An 18263-nucleotide genomic window follows, 5' to 3' on the forward strand; every position below is an offset into this window, starting at 1 on the left:
TCCCATCAGAGAGGCAGACGTGAGACAAGCCGGGTCATGGAATTACTAACATATGTGTGTTCACAACCTCTTTCCCTCTCCTATCTGGCAAGCAAATTCTAACCCAGCTGCCTAATGTTTTTGAAGAGCATCAGTGTTCTCTGTAGAGGTGATAAAGAGTGGCAGAGGGAAAAGATCCTTTCCTCTCAAGGGAAAGGATTTTTATGTATTTTGTTGGACATTAAGAATATACTGATGTGCAGCCAAGTCCTTAAAAAGTTAAACATAGAGTTGTCATGTGACCCAGCAATTCTACTCCTAGGTATCTGCCTAGGAGAATTAAAGACATATATTCATACAAAAACTTATACATGGATGTTCATAACAGAGTTATTCATAATAGCCAAAACGTGGAAATACCCTAAATGTCCATCAGCTGATGAATGGACAAAATGTGATATATCCATTCAACAGAACTTCATTAAGCCATATAAGTGGATATAGTACTGATTGACAATTACTATAACATGGATGAATCTTTAGCATGTTATTTTAAGTGAAAGAAGACAGACACAAAAGGCCACATATTATATGATTCCATATATATTAAATTTCCAGAATAGGCAGGTCCATTGAGACAGAAAGTCAATTAGTGGTTGCCAGTAGGGTTAGCAAGAAGGGAACTGGGAGTGACTGCTAACGGGTACGGGTCTTATTGTTGGGGTGATGGAAATGCTGTAACATTAGAAAGTAGCAATGGTTGAACAAAATTAAAAATATATTAAAACCATTGAATTGTATATTAAAAAGTGGCAAAATTTCTGTTATGTGAATCACGTCAATAGTAATAATAAAAAAGAAAAAATCATTAAAAAACAAACAAAAAGAATATATTAAGAATATATTAAAATTTCCTGGCAGTCTAGTGGTTAGGACTCTGTGCGCTCACTGTTGAGAGCCTGGGTTTAATCCCTGGTTGGGGAACTAAGACCCACAAACCATACAGCACAGCCCCCCAAAAAAGAATGTATTTGCCCTTCCCACCCTATTCCCTTTTCAAGACTGAGTAAAGATTTGAATGATTTTAAGTAATCCATTGAGCCCATCGGATGTAGGACCATTTCCCTGAATGAATGTCACACTGTGATGGGCCCCAGAGGGCCTTAGCCATTCTCGAACACACACTTAAGTAACGATTTACATGCAGTCATGATAACTATAAGTTTACGCAATGATGCTATAAAGAAAACGTTCAAGACGTTGTGAGGATGTACATCAGAAGAACCAGTCCTAGGTTGGGTGGCTAGGGGCGTCTTTGCTGAGGACATGACATGTAAATAACGCTGGTCAGGCAAAGAGAGCGGGAAAGCAACAACGTGAGCAAAGGCCCTGAGACAGGATGGAGCTTATGCATCTAAAAAGCAGACCCAAGGGAAAAGTTGTAAGAGAAAACTTAGAAAGGTAGGCCAGACCATGTAGGCCATATAGGATTTAAAGATTTTGGCTTGATTCTTACAGTAGCAAGAACCCACTGACAGTCTGTATGAAGAGCAGTCACACAGTTCTGACATCTGATCATGTATCAGCTCGTATCTTCTAGCAGCAACGCATCGTACACACAGCCCTGCCTGGCTCATGCTGGTCAGTCTAGCTGCATCAGCAGGGTCAGGAAATCTAGCACTGCTCTTCTTTTTTAGTTTATTTTTATCGGAGTATGTTTGCTTCACAGCATTGTGCTGTGACAGACAATGAGTCAGCTGCACGTGTACAGATTTCTCCTCCTTTTGGAGTTCCTTCCCATTTAGGTCACTGCAGCACATTAAGTATTGATTATTGATTAGTGCCCTGTGCTTACAATAGGTTCTCATTAGTTATCTATTCTATACATAGTATCAACAGTATATATATGTCAATGCCAATCTCCCAGTTTCTCCACCCCTCCGTTCACCCTTGGTATCCATACTTTTGTTCTCTTTGTCTGTCTCTATTTCTGCTTTGCAAATTCGATCACCTATACCATTTTTCTAATACTTCTTTAACTTAGGAGATTAATATAGTTTGCTGAGTTGATTCATTCAGTTTTTCATGCCATCCAGGAGCATACCGTTGCTTCTAAATAAATGCCCATTATCTTGAATTGGGATATAAACAAAATAAAACTCAAAACCAAGTCAGCCCAAAAGACATAATAAGAGAATTCAGCAAACTTAAAGCAAATCACCTTCTTTTTTGAAGTTTGTTCTCTCTGATGTTCTGTTCTTTTCTCTCATTTTACCTCTAGAAGACTAATAACAGTAGTCTGAGCAAAGTTCATTGGGGAAATAGAACGTATAACAAAAAGAACACAGCATCAGATTAACCAACGGTTAAAATGTAATCAAGTTAAAGGAACATTTTTTTAGTAAGATCTAAAAATTTAACTGGAATTTTCATCAAAATAACCAAGAAGCCTCCGAGACTCCATATATGAAAAATATTTTATCATTATTTCCCAATGGTTATTTCTGGACACCATAGTGAAATACCTGGGTATTTCTCAGAACCTTTAATCATAGGGGGCTTCCCTGATAGCTCAGTTGGTAAAGAATCCGCCTACAATGCAGGAGACCCCAGTTCAATTCCTGGGTAGGGAAGATCTGCTGGAGAAGGGATAGGCTACCCACTCCAGGATTCTTGAACTTCCCCTGTGGCTCAGCTGGTAAAGAATCCTCCTGCAATGCGAGGGACCTGGGTTCAATCCCTGGGTTGAGAAGATTCCCTGGAGAAGGGAAAGGCGACCCACTCCAGTATTCTGGCCTGGACAATTTCATGGACTGTTTAGTCTATGCGATCACAGAGTCGGACATGACTGAGCAATTTTCACTTCACTTCACTTAACCACACATGGCATCCCCAGTAGAGAACTAACTGGCCAGGTCTAAACACCAGGCACCAGAAATTTTCTTCTAAGGGAAACAGAATCATAAATAAGAAAAACAGTCTAGAAGGCTGATCTGGCCCCTTCCATCTTTGCCCAGGGAGATCTGGGTGGTAAATATGAAGGCCTACCTGGCATTAAGACAGGTAAGACCTCTTCCATAAGACCTCTTCTCCTCAGGGGAAGGGGGAGAACCATTCCAACTCTTTCTTGAGCTTCTTTTCGAAATTAGTTTTGCCCCGGCCTGATGCCTAAGCTGCTTGCTTTTTGTCCTACAAAAACTTACCTTAAGTTTCCCAAACCAAATCTCTGCAGACATCCACTAGAATCTCATTCCATTCATCTCAATATTGAAATATTCCATTCATCTCAATATTGAAAAGTTGAAAGTGAAAGTCGCTCAGTCATGTCCAACTCTTTGGGACCCCATGGACATAGTCCCTGGAATTCTCCAGCCCGAATACTGGAGTGGACAGCCTTTCCCTTCTCCAGGGGATCTTCCCAACCCAGGGATCGAACCCAGGTCTCCCTCATTGCAGGCAGATTCTTTACCAGCTAAGTCACAAGGGAAAAGTTGATCCCAGCCAAGTTCTCCCCAGCCCACCTCTGGGCCACACTGCTATTGCACTAACTTGCCTGAGGCTCACTGTAGGCACCTCCTCGCTAGGGCAGGCAGGAGTGGGGAAAATTGGTTTCTTAGGGAAATAACAGCTACCCAGCTTCAGACTGACATGGGGAGTGCTTCCCAGTTCCCCGGCCCTTTCCCTGTATGGTGCCTGCTCTCTTCTTTGTTTTCTACCCTTTTTTCCTTCATTCTCTGGCAGAGGGTGGGCTCTACCCCTCTTCCCTCCCTCTCCTGAGGGCTCCTCTGTGTCTCCAGCACTCTCAGAGGCATCACTCAGGCATGCCCTGTCGAGCAGATCATTTGATGTGGCACATCAGGGAACAGAGCTGGCATCTCACTGATCCATTGCTTCCCTCCCCAGAGCTGGTTCAGGCCATCCATCACTTCGATGAGCCAGTAGGCCAGGCACCCTTGTCAATTCAGCTATGAGGAATTCTCGTGTTTTTTCGAGAGGCAAGGGGCACTTTCATGATCTTTGTCACAGGTGTCTTGGGAGCAGCTGGCAGGGAATAGCAAGGAGCTTATGACATGCCCAGCATCTCAAGGTGGGTGCTAAGGAAGCAGGAACACTTGCTCAGTGTCTGCCTAAGCCTAGCCAGAGGAGCTAGACTGATTCTTTAAATTAGGGATTTAAGTTTGCTATAAAAAATAGCTTTCCACCATACAGTGCTAAGACCCTGGTGAGAACCACTGAGGATATTTGATACAGCTCTTTCTTTGGTAACAGACTAAATTGGAAACTAGTTTATCTTTGGAGTCAGATGGGCGAAATCTCACCTCTGCCATTTTATAAATATATGTGATCTTAAGCAAGTCATTTGACCTCTCTGAGACTCATTGTCTCATCCAAATCATATGGAATAATGAGGATTATATGGGATCATATACAGACGTCAGTTTAATCTTCTTAGATAGTCGATCTATGTTTCACAAATGTCTCCAAAAGGGCCATTATTTTCTAAAATGAATTTTGTAAGTTACTAGGAACTGTATGGGGCTTCCCAGGTGGCTTGGTGATAAAGAATCTGCCTGCTAAGCAGGAGACATAGGGAAGATCCCCTGGAGGATCTTCCTGGAGAAGGGTTGGGAAGACCCCCTGGAGAAGGAAATGGCAATGCACTTCAGTATTCTTGCCTGGGAAATACTACGGACAGAGGAGCCTGGCAGGGTATATATAGTTCATGGGTCACAAAGAGTCAGACACGACTTAGAAATTTCATCAACACAATCAAGGTAAGAAGATATCACATTCTCAACTGAAGCAGAAGGCTCATGCTCCAGCTCCAAACTATTGCATTAACTGGGATCTCAAATATGGGACTGTGTGTTGGCTCAAAACCCCACCGGAGGGGACAGGCAGTGGTCACCTGAGAGGAAGGATGGACTGAGCCACAAGTAAAGGCCAAGGCTGTCAGTGGGGGCCAGAGACACATCAGAGTCTTTTCTCAGGAGATTCCCAACACGGTTTGGCCTTCCTCAAAATGAGGTGCCCGGAAGTTCCCTTACCTTTTCCATTCCCAAGAACAATTAACCAAGGTGATTACAATAACAGCCACTGCCACTTGGAGACCATGTGACAGGCCCTGTGCTTCACGTGCTTTTTCTTACTAAAAACCTGTGGCCCTGTGAGGCTGATGCGTGCATTTTACAAACGGGACACTCAGGCTTAAGAAAGATTAACAACTTGCCCAAGTCTAAGAAGGAGTGAGTGGTGGCGCCACAGTGTGAACCCGCCTAGATCCTAGATTCCAGAGCTCACACTCCTAGCCTGTCACTGACACTGAGGACACAGCATTTTCACCATTCATTTCTTAACTCTCTGTTTCAAATATATATTTTTATTCTACACAGTGCTACCTGTTTGAATCTTGTTATTTCCGTTGTTTTCCATTAATCAAAAATTGCTTACAAAACCCTATTGTATTATGTGGATAAACCTAGAGTCTGTCATTCAGAGTGAAGTGAGTCAGACACAGAGAAACAAACATTGTACAGTAACAGGCACGGACTAACGGACTGGCTCAAAGTCAGGAAAGGAGCACATCAAGGCCATATATTGTCACTCTGCTTATTTAACTTATATGCAGAGTACATTGTGCAAAATGCCAAGCTGGGTGAATCACTAGTAGGAATCAAGATTGCCAGAAGAAATATCAACAGCCTCAGGTATGCAGATGATACCACCCTCATGGCAAAAAGGGAAGAGGAACTAAAGAGCCTCTTGGTGAAGGTGAAAGAGGAGAGTGAAAAAGCTGACTTAAAACTCAACATTCAAAAAACCAAGATCATGGTATCCAGTCCCATCTCTTCATGGCAAATAGATGGGGGAACAGTGGCAGACAGTATTTTCTTGGGCTCCAAAATCACCTATGGACAGTGCCTGCAGCCCTGAAATTAAAAGACACTTGTTCCTTGGAACAAAAGCTATGACAAACCTAGACAGGGCATTAAAACCAGAGACATTACTTTGTTGACAAATGTCCTTATAGTCAAAGTTATGATTTTTCCAGTAGCCATGTACAGATGTGAGAGGTGGACTATAAAGAAGGCTGAGAGCTGAAGAATTGATGCTTTCGAACTGTGATGCTGGAGGAGACTCCTTCGAGAGTCCCTTGAGCAGCAAGGAGATCAAACCAGTCAATCCTAAACGAAATCGATCCTGAATATTCATTGGAAGGGCTGATGCAGAAGCTGAAGCTTCAGTATTTTGGCCACCTGATGTGAAGAGCTGACTCACTGGAAAAGACCCTGATGCTTGGAGAGAATGAAGGCAGGAGGAGAAGGGGATAACAGAAGATGAGATGGTTGAATGGCATCACCTACTCAATGTACATGAGCTTGAGCAGACTCTAGGAGAAGGAGAGGGAAGCCTAGGTGCTTAGTTCTGGGGTAACAAAGAATCAGACATGACAGCAATTAAAGAACAAAAACACACATATATGGAATCTAGAAAAATGGTACTGTAGAGCAGGAATAGAGACACAGATGCAGAAAGAACGGACACAGCAGGGGAAGCAGAGGATGGGACATATTGAGACGGTACCACTGACATATATACACTAACGTGTAAAATAGATAGCTAGTGGGAAGTTGCTATACAGGGACTTAGCTCAGTGCTCTGCGATGACCTAGAGAGGTGGGACTGGTGGGACAGGTGGGAGGGAGGGGTATGTACACATATAGCGGATACACAATATATCTGCTGACACAGCAGAAGCTAATACAGCATGTAAAGCAATTATACTTCAATTAAAAATAAAAATACACATATAATATGTTTTTAAAAAATTTTAAAACCCTACTATGTAACCATAACTCTACTTTTAGAAAAAATGCCATGGTAAGTAATATTTCCACCTGGCTCCCACACCCAAAAGAAGCTATGTCCACATTCTCAGTTAGGCTGTTTTTCTGCTGGGTGGGAGTTTCTCCACAAGTAATAGCGGAAGGAAAAGATGCTCAGAGCTCTGAAAACCCCCACCTCCCAAATAAAGGCAATACTGAACATACTTACCTTATGACCATTTGCTTGTTGGGGTCATAGAGAGACATAAAGAGCTCAGCATCTTCCCCAATTCTGCACACAAAGTTTCTCACGAAGACATAGAGGCTATGGGTAGGGGATGAGGAGATCCGGGAATACATTCCATAATCAGGCTGATCTTTTGACTGAGGTGGAAGGGAAAAGGGAAGAAAAGAGAAAATTAGCCCTGCACCACTTAGGACAATGGAAAGTGGGCCCAGGATATTGAGAACTATGTAGGTTTTGAGCCTAAAGATTTCAACATTACGTTCAGGCTTTCCACCAAAAGCATCTTTTGTCTAAGTCAAGTCACTTTGACTCTCTTGATCTTGATCTTGGAGAATGCTGCAAACAATCTAGCCTTCCTCATAAAATTTAGTGTCATAAAGAGCACAAACTATATAAAAGAAAAAAATGCTTAAACAGACTTTATCAAGACTAAATATTTTGCTCATTGAAAGATATATTTCTCCCAGGTAAGCACTGGGAGAAAATATATTTGCAGAACATACATCTGATAAAAAAAAATCACATCTGGAATATACAAAGAATTCTTGGGGTTGGAGAAGGGGGTTGAACTGCAAAGAAACGCAAAGAAACTTTTAGATGTTGGAACTATTCTATACCTTGATTGTGGTAGAGTTTGCCCAATACTATATATTAATAAAATTCATCAGATTGCAATTTTAAATGAACTAACTTTATTGTATGAAAATTATATCTCGGTAAAGCTAAAAATAAAATTGCTTTCAAATAATGCACAGTGGTAAAATACTTTAAAAACTATAAATCAGATTAGGTTAACACTGTAAAGATCATATGTCCTTGGAATCTTTCGTTGGCTTCCTACCACAGTTGGGATAACATCTTCTTCTTTCCCAAGACTCTTAGGTCCTGTAAGAGCCGACTCCTACTACCTGCCTCTCCAAAGTATTGCCTAAACTCTTTCACTGCTTTTTAGGCCCCATCCATACTGGCCTTTCTACTCCTTGAACATTCAGAGCTCAGTCCTACCTCAGGGCCTTTGCACATGCCGACCACTCCCCCCCCATCCCGCATTGAACAATCTTATCCCCAAATCTTCCTAGGTCTGTTGCCGTCACATTATACAAATGTCACCTCAGATGCCCTCCTGGGAGAGGACTTTCCTAATGGTACCTTTTAAAATAGCTCCTGATTCACTGTTTCACATAACCCTAATTGATTGCCTTTTAGAAATTCATCACCATCTGGAATTATTTACTCAGTGACTTTTTTTACATTTCTTCTTTTTTCCTCTCTGGAATAGAAAAGCCTGGCATTAAACCTCTCATGGGCTATCTGTAGAATGAATCAAAATCTGAGTACAAAACACAATAAAATGCATGCTGTTACTGATCATCTCAGGTCATAGGACAGATGTCCCTTTGAATAATATACAGTCTGGTTAATTAGATTATTTTAAGCTTACGGTGTGCTAAAGCCTGCTTCCTTTGGCCAAACAAAGTCTGTTTCACAAAGCTCACCATCTCTTCTTTAATACGCTCTGTGATTTTATCAGTCGCTTCTTCATGTGCATGGAACAAGCTGATGACGCTGGTATTATCAGGGTCCAAGATATTTCCGTCTTCATCTCTGACAATCAGATCAAGCTCAAGGATTCTGAAAAGCAAGAATGTGAGATGAGGATAAATCAAGGGAGGTGGAAGCCTATAGAACATTGGTGAGAAGTTTCTACTAGAAAGTTCACATGATTTCTGACAGTCATAGTCTCCCTTAGGACAGCTCTACACAGATAGCCTTGCATGCAGATGGGAGGCATAGTGATATAGCTCAGTCTTTCTGGGAGGTATTGTAGCAGTGTGTATTAAAAAAAAATAATGCATATTTCCTGTTATAGTGAACCTAGAGAAACAACCACACTTGAACAAGGATGTGTGTGCATAAGCAAAGTATTAAAAACATAAAACGAACTTAGTTAGCTAGCTAACACTAAATGTCTGTCAAAAGAAAAAATGGCTAAATAAATCTGTAATGAAATTCATAATGAAATTCCATGTAGTAGGCTTTAAAACTATGACATACTTTTGATATGTTTATTTCTTTCTTAATTTGGTTGACCCAGGTCTTAGCACACGGGTTCTTTGATTTTCATTTTGGTATGTGGGATATGTGTTCTTATTTTTTAGTTCCAGCACTAGTTGCAACATGTGGGGTCTAGTTCCCTGACCAGGAATCGAGTCTGGGATCCCTACCTCAGGAGTATAGAGTCTTAGCCACTGGGCCATCAGAGAAGTCCCTAGTTCTGATATGTTTAATGATACAGATTGCTGGGGGGTAGGGGAAAATCAAGCTTGAAAAGATGCATACACTGTTCTCAGTGAAAAAACCAAGCAAGGCAGGTATGTGACCTGGGTGCATGTGCAGAGAGCAAGGTATGCACACAATGCACCAACACGCATGTCTGCAAGGACAGGTAGGGCCCCGGGACTAGAAGGGCTGGAGGGGTCAAGGGAGAATTTTGCCTTATCTCTTTTTGTTTAATGCTTATATAATAGAACATAATGCAGTATGATATATGATACACAATGCAGGGAAGGTATTCATGTACCATTTATTAATAATATTTTGAAAATAGTTGTTGGGGGTGGGAATCTCAGATATATCATTGTTACCCATGGCTTGCTCTTTAACTCTGTGACTTCAGGGTCACAAGATTTTCCCCTGTTTGGTATTGATTTGTTTCAACTGCAGCTGCCATTCTGATTGGCATCAATGATACTAATAACAGCAAAATACTCACACAGCACTTTCAATAAGCTGTACATTAAATTGTTCACACATATTAAGGCCTTTAATTTTTATAACAACTCTATGAGGGAGGTACTATTAATACTTCCATTTTACAGATGAAGAAAAGACTGAGGATAATTTCTTCATATCACATAGCTAGTAAAAAGTAATGTGGCAGCTTTGTTTGCACTCTTTTTATTTTCAGTGCATTAAATTTACTCATAAAAAAATTCTAAAACGTACAATTTTTCCTTTTTAACAAAGTATAATAAAACATAAAAAACCCCAAAACAGAACTCTTGACACTTACAATTCAAAATCAAATTAGCAGAACATTACATATCTACAAAACTGTATCTTTAAAACATAGTTATAAAGTTACATCCAATTCTGTAGAATTGGCATAGAAGAATGGCTCAAAAATGCACCTTTATGGTACACTTTCTAGTTAACAGGCTCTTAGAAGCAGTACTGGGTTGGGGGACGGGGTGTACGTGTGCAGAGGTCCTAACTTAAAGCTGCCTCGGCACTTGATGCTGACGTGGAGGCACTCCGTTGTCCATCTATAGAAAGGAGAGGGAGACTCAGAGCAACAGCAGTGGTCCTGCTTAGGGACCACTATCGACTACCAGACTGGGAACAGCAGCGTTTTCAGCTCTCACTTGAGAACTGGATTGAAAGGCACATCTTTCCTCTCGGCCAAACGCAAACAGGAGGGAGCCAGAGCTCACCCGTTTGTCCACATTTATTAGGAAATTAACTTCCAACTAGATGTGACTCGTAATGCTGCATAGTCAAGCTGCTGAAGGGTCAATGCCGAAGGGGAATAAATGCATCCAACTGATGCTGAGCAGAGCCTACCAAGACCTCGGAGAAGACAGACCATGGCTGATACATAATTCAATGCCAAGATCTCTTTAGCTCCTTTCTCTTCAAAATTTACCAAAGTGGATTCGGCTCTAAAAATGTATGAATAAAACAAACTTCTCCTGGGTCCAGCTGTTTTGAGATTTGAAGGATTCATTTGAGGATTCCTCATTCCTTAGATACCAAAGAGCTTGTCCATTACCAATTTCATCTGAAACCTGGAAGCTTTAGTCATCAAGGGGCAGGACTGAACCAGGGTCAGGAGAGGCTGCTTCCTGCTGGGACGTCAGACCATTCACTTTGGAGAATAGAGCATTTTGACAGTTTTTCCTTAGGGAGTAAGCCCCGAAGCTCTCCTCTGCTCCAGAAAGTGATCAAATGAACCCAGGACAGACAAGGGTAGGGGAGGAAGCCCTCACTGTATGCGTTTTTCAAAAAATAAATATTATTTTAAGGTAAAGAAAAGAGAAATAACTTTTTCTTTGGCTCTCCGTCACTCTCTGGGCAAATCTGAATTTTTCTACCTGGCACTCAGACCCTGAGGTTCCAGCCACAGTCATGCTCATCTCTCAGCTCCTCTAAGCTTCTCTCTCTCTCTCTGAACTCTTCACCTAATAATTCCGACCAGTCTTGTTCGATGCAGAGCAAGCGTCAGCCCCGCCCTGCCCCCTCCACCCTGTCACTCCTGCTTCCTCCTCTCAGGAAATGCATGACTTCCTATGCAAGTGTCCGTTTACTTCCTCTTACTGACCCGCATGGTCCTCCAGGAGGCAGTCGAAGACAGAGGTTAAGTGCTGGAATTCTGGAGCCAAGTCACCTGGTTCAAATCCCAGGGCCTCCTGGTCACAATGACCTAACTGACCTGTGGGTCTCAGATAGAAACAATGACAGTACCTGCCTCATAGCGGTGTCATACGACTTGGCTGAGTTAAGGCCTGAAAGTACTCTAAAGTGTACCTGGCAGATAGTAGGCACTCAGAAACTTATAATTAGTTCCCTTTGCTTGCCTTTGTTGCTGTTTCTACAGCGAGAGGCTGTATTTTGTGAATGCTGTGTCCTGAGTGCCTATCAGGTGCTCAATAGAAGTCTGATGACTGAATGAAGGAACAGAATCTTTGAGGAAAGAAACAGGCAGATTCTGACCAGTCCTCCAAGATTCAGAGTCCTGCTCCCCTGACTCTCAGCCTGAGCTGATAGTCCTCGTGCTATTCCTGACACTTGGACCAGAAATATGGCCTTTGGGCTTTCAGAAAGGTATCCATCCCATTTCAGAGCTCTGAGCCCCTGAGACACCAGACCTGCATTCATTTAAGGTGCCCAAATCTCTCTCTCTCCTCCAGCTGAGGTCATCAGGGAAGCGAAGCGAAAAACAAAGGGCCTCAGCTCAGGGCCTCAGCCTCTGAGGGTGTCTCTCACTTCCCCAAAGACAGCTGACTGAGACTGAAAGCGCAGTGCTGGCCGGGGATTCTGCAGGGGGAGCTGATCGAGGGGGGACCCTGTCTCTCCCTTCACTACCGCTCACTCATACTGGGCCCAGTACATCAAAATGGGTCTGCCTTAGAGGAGCTCCCAGCACAGCCCCGAAGGCAGGCCACTAAGGAGGTAGTTACCCTTCAAGGTGTTGAGGGTCCACAAAAGTGCCTAATCCAGCAGGGATAGGTGGGGGGGAAATCAAGGACAGCTTCCTGAGAGTGGTGACCATTTTTTTCCATCCTTGTCAGAAGCCCCCATGAGGAAACATCCAAGGTCACAGATGCCATTGTTACAAAGCAGCAAAACTCCCTCCATTCCCACATCCCAGCTGTGACCACGCTCAGCGAAAGATGACACTGTCCCAATGGCGGCCACAGCTGCAGACAAACCCTTCCTGTCGCTTTGGGATGACGAGCGTGGTAAGCAGGTTTGGACTCGCCTGCCAGCTGCCAGCAGGGGAGCCAGCAGAAGGACTGTGCTCCTGGGGTGGGAAGCAGCTGTAAGGGGAACCCATTGACTATCTTTGGATCATCTTCCTAGTGCATGTGACAAAGGTAAGGAAGCCTGACTGAGACGAAAAAAACACTTTTTATTCCCACTGCATAGACTCTTTCTACTTCCTCCTCAGGCCCTATGTTCCAGGCTTTGGACCCACTCTGCAGTCTTCTGAACATGCTATGTTCCCTCATGCACTCCCACCCTCCCTTTATTTAAAGCCTACTTGATACTTCTTTATCTTTCAAAATTTAGGTCTGGTCACCTCCTTTAGGAAGCCTTCCTTGACTTCCTTCTCCAAACTGAATTAAGAAGACTCTTGCCACCTAAGCCATCAGAGTTACCACGATGCATATCAATACTTTGCTTGTTGCTCACTCTTAACAACTGCTGTACTCTTAATGTATGGGAACTTTTATTTCTGTGGCCTCAAAAAACCCAGCAGGAAATCAGGCCAAGTACAGGTGCTCAACGGGCTTCCCTGGTGGCTCATGTGGTAAAGAATGTGTCCACAAGGCAGGAGACCCAGGCTTGATCCCTGGATAGGGAAGATCCCCTGGAGAAGTGAATGCAACCCACTTCATGCTCTGGCCTGGAGAACTCCATGGACAGAGGAGCCTGGTGGGCTACAATTCATGGGGTCGCAAAGATTAGGACACTACTGAGCAACTAACACTTATAAGTGCTCAGTACACGTTTGTTTTTGAGAACAAAAACTAAAGAAATAGGGAGGATGTCTGGAGAGTATTCACTTAACCAGGAGGGAGGGGAAGCCTTTACAATTCTCAAATACTATCCAAGTAGTATAAAGGTGAGGTCCAGAGACTCTGGAGACAAACTGCCTGGGTCTAAATTCTGGTTCTGCCTTTTATTAACTATGTGATTTTGGACAAGTTACTTAACTTCTTTAAGTGCCTCAGCTTCTTCATTTGAAAAAATCAGGATACTAAAACTGCCTACCTCATAGAGCTGTTATAGGAATTAAATAAGACAATGAATGGGAAACCCTTAGCTTAACACTGGTGCACAACAAGATTGGATTAGGGGTTAGTTATAATCACTACCATTATTAGTGCATTGACCTGCATCAAAAAATTGTAAGACCTTCTCCTCAACTTCACAGCATTCAGACTAACCAATTTCTGCTTCTTCCCCTTTGAGGAAATGCTTTTGTAACTGTGCATTTGAGTTAGCTGACAGCATGTGGCTTAGATAATTTAGGATGGGGGAAGGGACATAAAGTCTCACACTGGGATTGAAGAGGGGGCAGTTGTAAATGCAAGAATAAAATAACAACTAAGCCAAAAGTGAACCAGCATGACTGTACTCCCCAGATCCTTGAAAGTAGGTTAACTGAGTGTCCTAAATCTCTCGCCTGCTAATAACCACTGCATAAGCGAGCCTCTCTCCGCTTGTGTTTCCCCGGGTCCCACAGGGGTGATTACAAAGGCACACAATCATGGGCCCGTTGGTAGCTGCTGCTGCTGCTAAGTCGCCTCAGTCGTGTCCGACTCTGTGCGACCCCATGGACGGCAGCCCACCAGGCTCCCCCGTCCCTGGGATTCTCCAGGCAAGAACACTGGAGTGGGTTGCTATTTCCTCCTCCAATGCATGAAAGTGAAAAGTGAAAGTGAAGTCGCTCAGTTGTGTTTGACTCTTAGCAACCCCATGGACTGCAGCCTCCCAGGTTCCTCTGTCCATGGGATTTTCCAGGCAAGAGTACCGTAGCAGCTTCTCCCAAATAGAAAGTGGCAAACTCACCACTAAAAGTGAAACCTAGTTTCTCAGAGGGTGAGAAGGAAGAAGGGGGGTGGGGGTGGGGGGTAAAAAAGCCTCTTTTTGGAGGAAAGAGAAGTTACTTGTTGCCATAGTCAATTTTGGATGTGACTTTCTGCTTCAGTTCCTTTAGCTCGTCCTTGGGTAAAGTTCCTGAGAGGAGCTGGGACCGCCACTCCATCAAGTCGTACATCATGGACTGCACCTGGAGAAAACGCTCCTTCTTGCTGGCCTAGGAGGAAAAACAGGAAACAACCCACGGTCACCTGCACCAAAGATCTCGGGCTCTCTTTGGCAAACTGAGCCAAAGTCTAGCATGCGTGCTAATGGGCCAGGGCTTGAGTGCCTGCCTAGCCCCTGCCCAGCTGTGAAGGGGTTGGGTGGTGGTCTTTGTCATTAACATGTTTCCTTCCCTGGGGCCACAGGGGTCTCTCAAAAGCAAAAGTAGCGATCCTAATCACTTCCTGGTTTTAAAAAAAAGGAAGGGTTATTTCTGACTCTTATCCAAAAAGATGCATGTTGAGCAGGAATGCCATGAACATCTGCTGCAGGACAGGTCTCAGAGGCCAGGCCCTTTAAGGCTAAGAAGCAGGGCCACTTCTCTGTTAGAACAGGCCTATTTCTAGGGCAGTGTTCCCCAAGAGTGACACGTGCACAGCCCATGGGACATAGGATGGTTCTTGGTGTTACAAAGACACAAGGTCACATGTTAGGGATGCAAATGGTGATTCTCCTCTGCTCTCCTCCCATCCCTCTGTTTAGGGGATGAGAAAGTTGCAGTTTCTTAGCAACATGTCTTGAACCCCTCTCTCACATTTGTTAATTCCTTTTTTTTCAATGAAAGGATTGAAATGTCTCTCACATTCTTGGGCTCAGAGCCTTTAACAGGTACCATAGGAAACACTTAATAACACTGTTTTGTTTTCACTGTATTTACTTGAATAATACATATGACTATGTATAGAGTCTCTCTATATATGTGTGTGTATATACATATGGCTGCCCTGGGGCTCAGACAGTAAAGAATCTGTCTGCAATACAGGAGACCCAAGTTCAATCCTTGGGTCAGGAAGATTCCCTTGGTGAAGGGAATGGCTACTTACTCCAGTATTCTTGCTTAGAGAATCCCATGGACAGAGGAGTCTGGCGGGCTACAGTCCATGAGATCGCAAAAAGCTGAACACGACATAGCAACTAAACCACTGTCATATATATGTATCTGTATGTGTGTGTGTGTGTATAAATATATATATATATATGCAAGAGTAGTACTTTCCTGAGTTTTGTGACTTGTTCTAGGACTCGTGGAACCTCAGGCTAGGTTGGAGGGAGTGTCATGGGAGTCCCCGAATGTGCACCAAGTTGGACAGAAATGCAAGTAGCCTGAGGACCTGGCACTTGCAGCTGGCATCTGAAGTGAGGGCAGTCTTACAGAATTGAGCCCTTACACCTGGGTGGTCAGTGTTAGAACTACATTGAATTGTATTATAGGGCATCCAGTTGGTGTAGAAGAGTTGGAGACTTGTTCCAACGAGACAGCACATTGTAAAATTCCTTGTGTAAGTCATTTAAATTTTCTAAAAAGGAAGACAATTTAGCTATTAAGTAAATACTTAATGTACAGTATGCAGACATGACAAGAATCATGGAAGAATAAGAATCACTTTGGTAGGTAAAGGGCATGATGAACTTGCCATTCAAAGATTTCTTAAAGGAAATGTCAAGCTTCTATGGTGCATGTGTAAAAGGCATGGTGGACATAAATAATATATCACTTTAGCCTTAAATCTGCTGTTTGCCCCATAAACTTTCCTAACAACTTTTGGGAAACTTATGGAATGGTAATTGAAAGTGCCTGTTACCATAACTGTGAAATAGCCACATAGGAGTCAACATTCATGACCATAAAAGGAGAGCATACAAACAGCGCAGCGAGCCAGCGAGTGTACAGCGTGCTGTGACAAATGTGCACGAAGCCTGGGACGACACTGTCACTCTCAGTTTAATGGTTTTCTTAGCTAGCCACTCTCATTAGGAGTTTTAGAAGCATCAAAGGAGGATTTAAAATTAGATTTACTTCAATACAGGGAAAACCATGCAAAATACGCTCTTAATTTTTCCAGGGTCAAGTTCTCTCATAGATCTGATGACAATAGTCATTAGTTAATTGACACATGAGAACAATAGTTTTCAAGGTGTTATCAGAAGACCACCAAATCAAAATCCCTACGTTTACTAAAATGCGGAGTCCCACTGAAGGAAGCTTTACTTTCAATAGCATTCAAGGTGATACTTAAGCACATTCAAGTTTGATAACTTTTTCATTAGTCTAAAAAAAGAAAACAAAAACAGAAGGATCACCCCAGATGCCCATTTACTGTGACTCTGTCACTAATTCACTGTGTGGCTCTGAGAGTCACCTAACTTCTCTGGGCTTTGATGACCTCATACTGTTTGTTATACTATGTCAAGGCTACATTCCAAATCTGAACCAAGCCAAAAACTATAAACAGCTTCCATCCCGGGGTTGAGCAGGGTTTCGAGTCTCACCACATAGAGTTGTTTCCAGATGCTGCCCCATTCCCAAAGTGTTGTTGTCACTTCTTGTGCCAGAGGAATTTCTGCAGGAATGATGTTCTCGATATTTCTATTTAAGGTGGGAGAGAAAACGGTGTGAAATTGAGACCCAGGTGCTAACAAGATAAAATGTTGGCAAATTTGCATTAAGCTGCAGCTGCTGAGAGGGGCCTTGCTGACAGGAGACTAAACCACTTCTAATAGCCACACCAATTACATTATGCAAATGCAAGGGGCTTCCTTTTTCTCTGTCCTCCTGCATTGAGGTGGGCCCTGCAAGCTCATTATTCAGGAATAACCTACTTTAATTCAGTTCAAAGGCAACTGTCAGTGGAAACTTTGATCCTCCAAATGTACTAATACCCCCTCAGAATCAGATGCGAACACGAATCAATTTGCATTGGAGACAAACACGGGCACGAAGAAGACAGATCCTTCACATCTGGCAAGCCAGGTTTCCAAAGCAGACAGGATGCGGGCATCACGAGGTACCGGAGAGTCGGGTCTGGGGGAAGATGGCAAATACCTTTTTCTCTCCACTGTCACATCTTTGATGTAGATAAAGGATTTTGGAAAAATGCCCTGTTGGGGATAAGATAAGATAAGATGAGATTGGATGACTTGTCCCTGCAGAAAAAACTGACCCCAGGTCTTCATGATTTTTCCAAAAGCTACTAACTGGTAAAAACCTCGAACTTCACAGGAATAATTCCAGTTCGACAGAACAAGTGGTGGGTGTTAAATTCACTCATTTAGGCCTAATTCCTCTCCCCTTCTTCAGCAGTTGCTCAGGATCCCACAATAGCTCTAGATTCCAAAGAATGCCCTAACCTCACTGCGATCACTCACACTATCAGATGGGCAAGGCAGGAGCGCTTAGGAGGTTCACTCTAAGGGAGAAAGGTCCTCTGTCTTTCCCCTCTCCTGCCTAATTCTGGGAAAGCAGCCACCCTGTACTGTCAGAGAAGGTCAGGTCCTGAAGCAACAGTGTCCCTGGTTAGCATGTGGGCAGCTTTGGTTTGAGATCTCTTTCTCTCTGGATTTATTTGATTGTTCTCTAGAGAGCAGAGAGGGATCACGCCTTCTAATACAGCATGTCAGGGAGGAAGGAAGGAGCATCTATTATTTCCTTTCTCCATAAGCTTGGCTTAGTTGACAAGAGAAGTTGAGCAATTACTTGGACATTCCTTCATCAGTTTAGCCAACGTGTACACTGGGGACACCAGGTAACTGTGCAAGGTACCGTGAGCTGTCAGGAG

The 18263-nt window shown here is 43.2% G+C and overlaps 1 protein-coding gene across 1 annotated transcript in view; it reads right to left on the reverse strand.

Moving 5' to 3' along the window:
* DOCK2 (dedicator of cytokinesis 2) overlaps positions 1-18263 on the reverse strand; it is a 459258-nt gene that overhangs the window by 412018 nt on the left and 28977 nt on the right. The window contains exons 4-8 of the mRNA XM_065905443.1: positions 17531-17586; positions 16978-17074; positions 14511-14659; positions 8550-8685; positions 7036-7190 (exon numbers count right to left, since the gene is read on the reverse strand). Coding sequence (XP_065761515.1) covers positions 7036-7190; positions 8550-8685; positions 14511-14659; positions 16978-17074; positions 17531-17586 — 593 coding nt within the window. The remainder of the gene's footprint in view (positions 1-7035; positions 7191-8549; positions 8686-14510; positions 14660-16977; positions 17075-17530; positions 17587-18263) is intronic.

The sequence above is a fragment of the Muntiacus reevesi genome, chromosome 14 (genome assembly GCF_963930625.1).
Source record: "Muntiacus reevesi chromosome 14, mMunRee1.1, whole genome shotgun sequence".
Taxonomy (NCBI): Eukaryota; Metazoa; Chordata; class Mammalia; order Artiodactyla; family Cervidae; genus Muntiacus; species Muntiacus reevesi.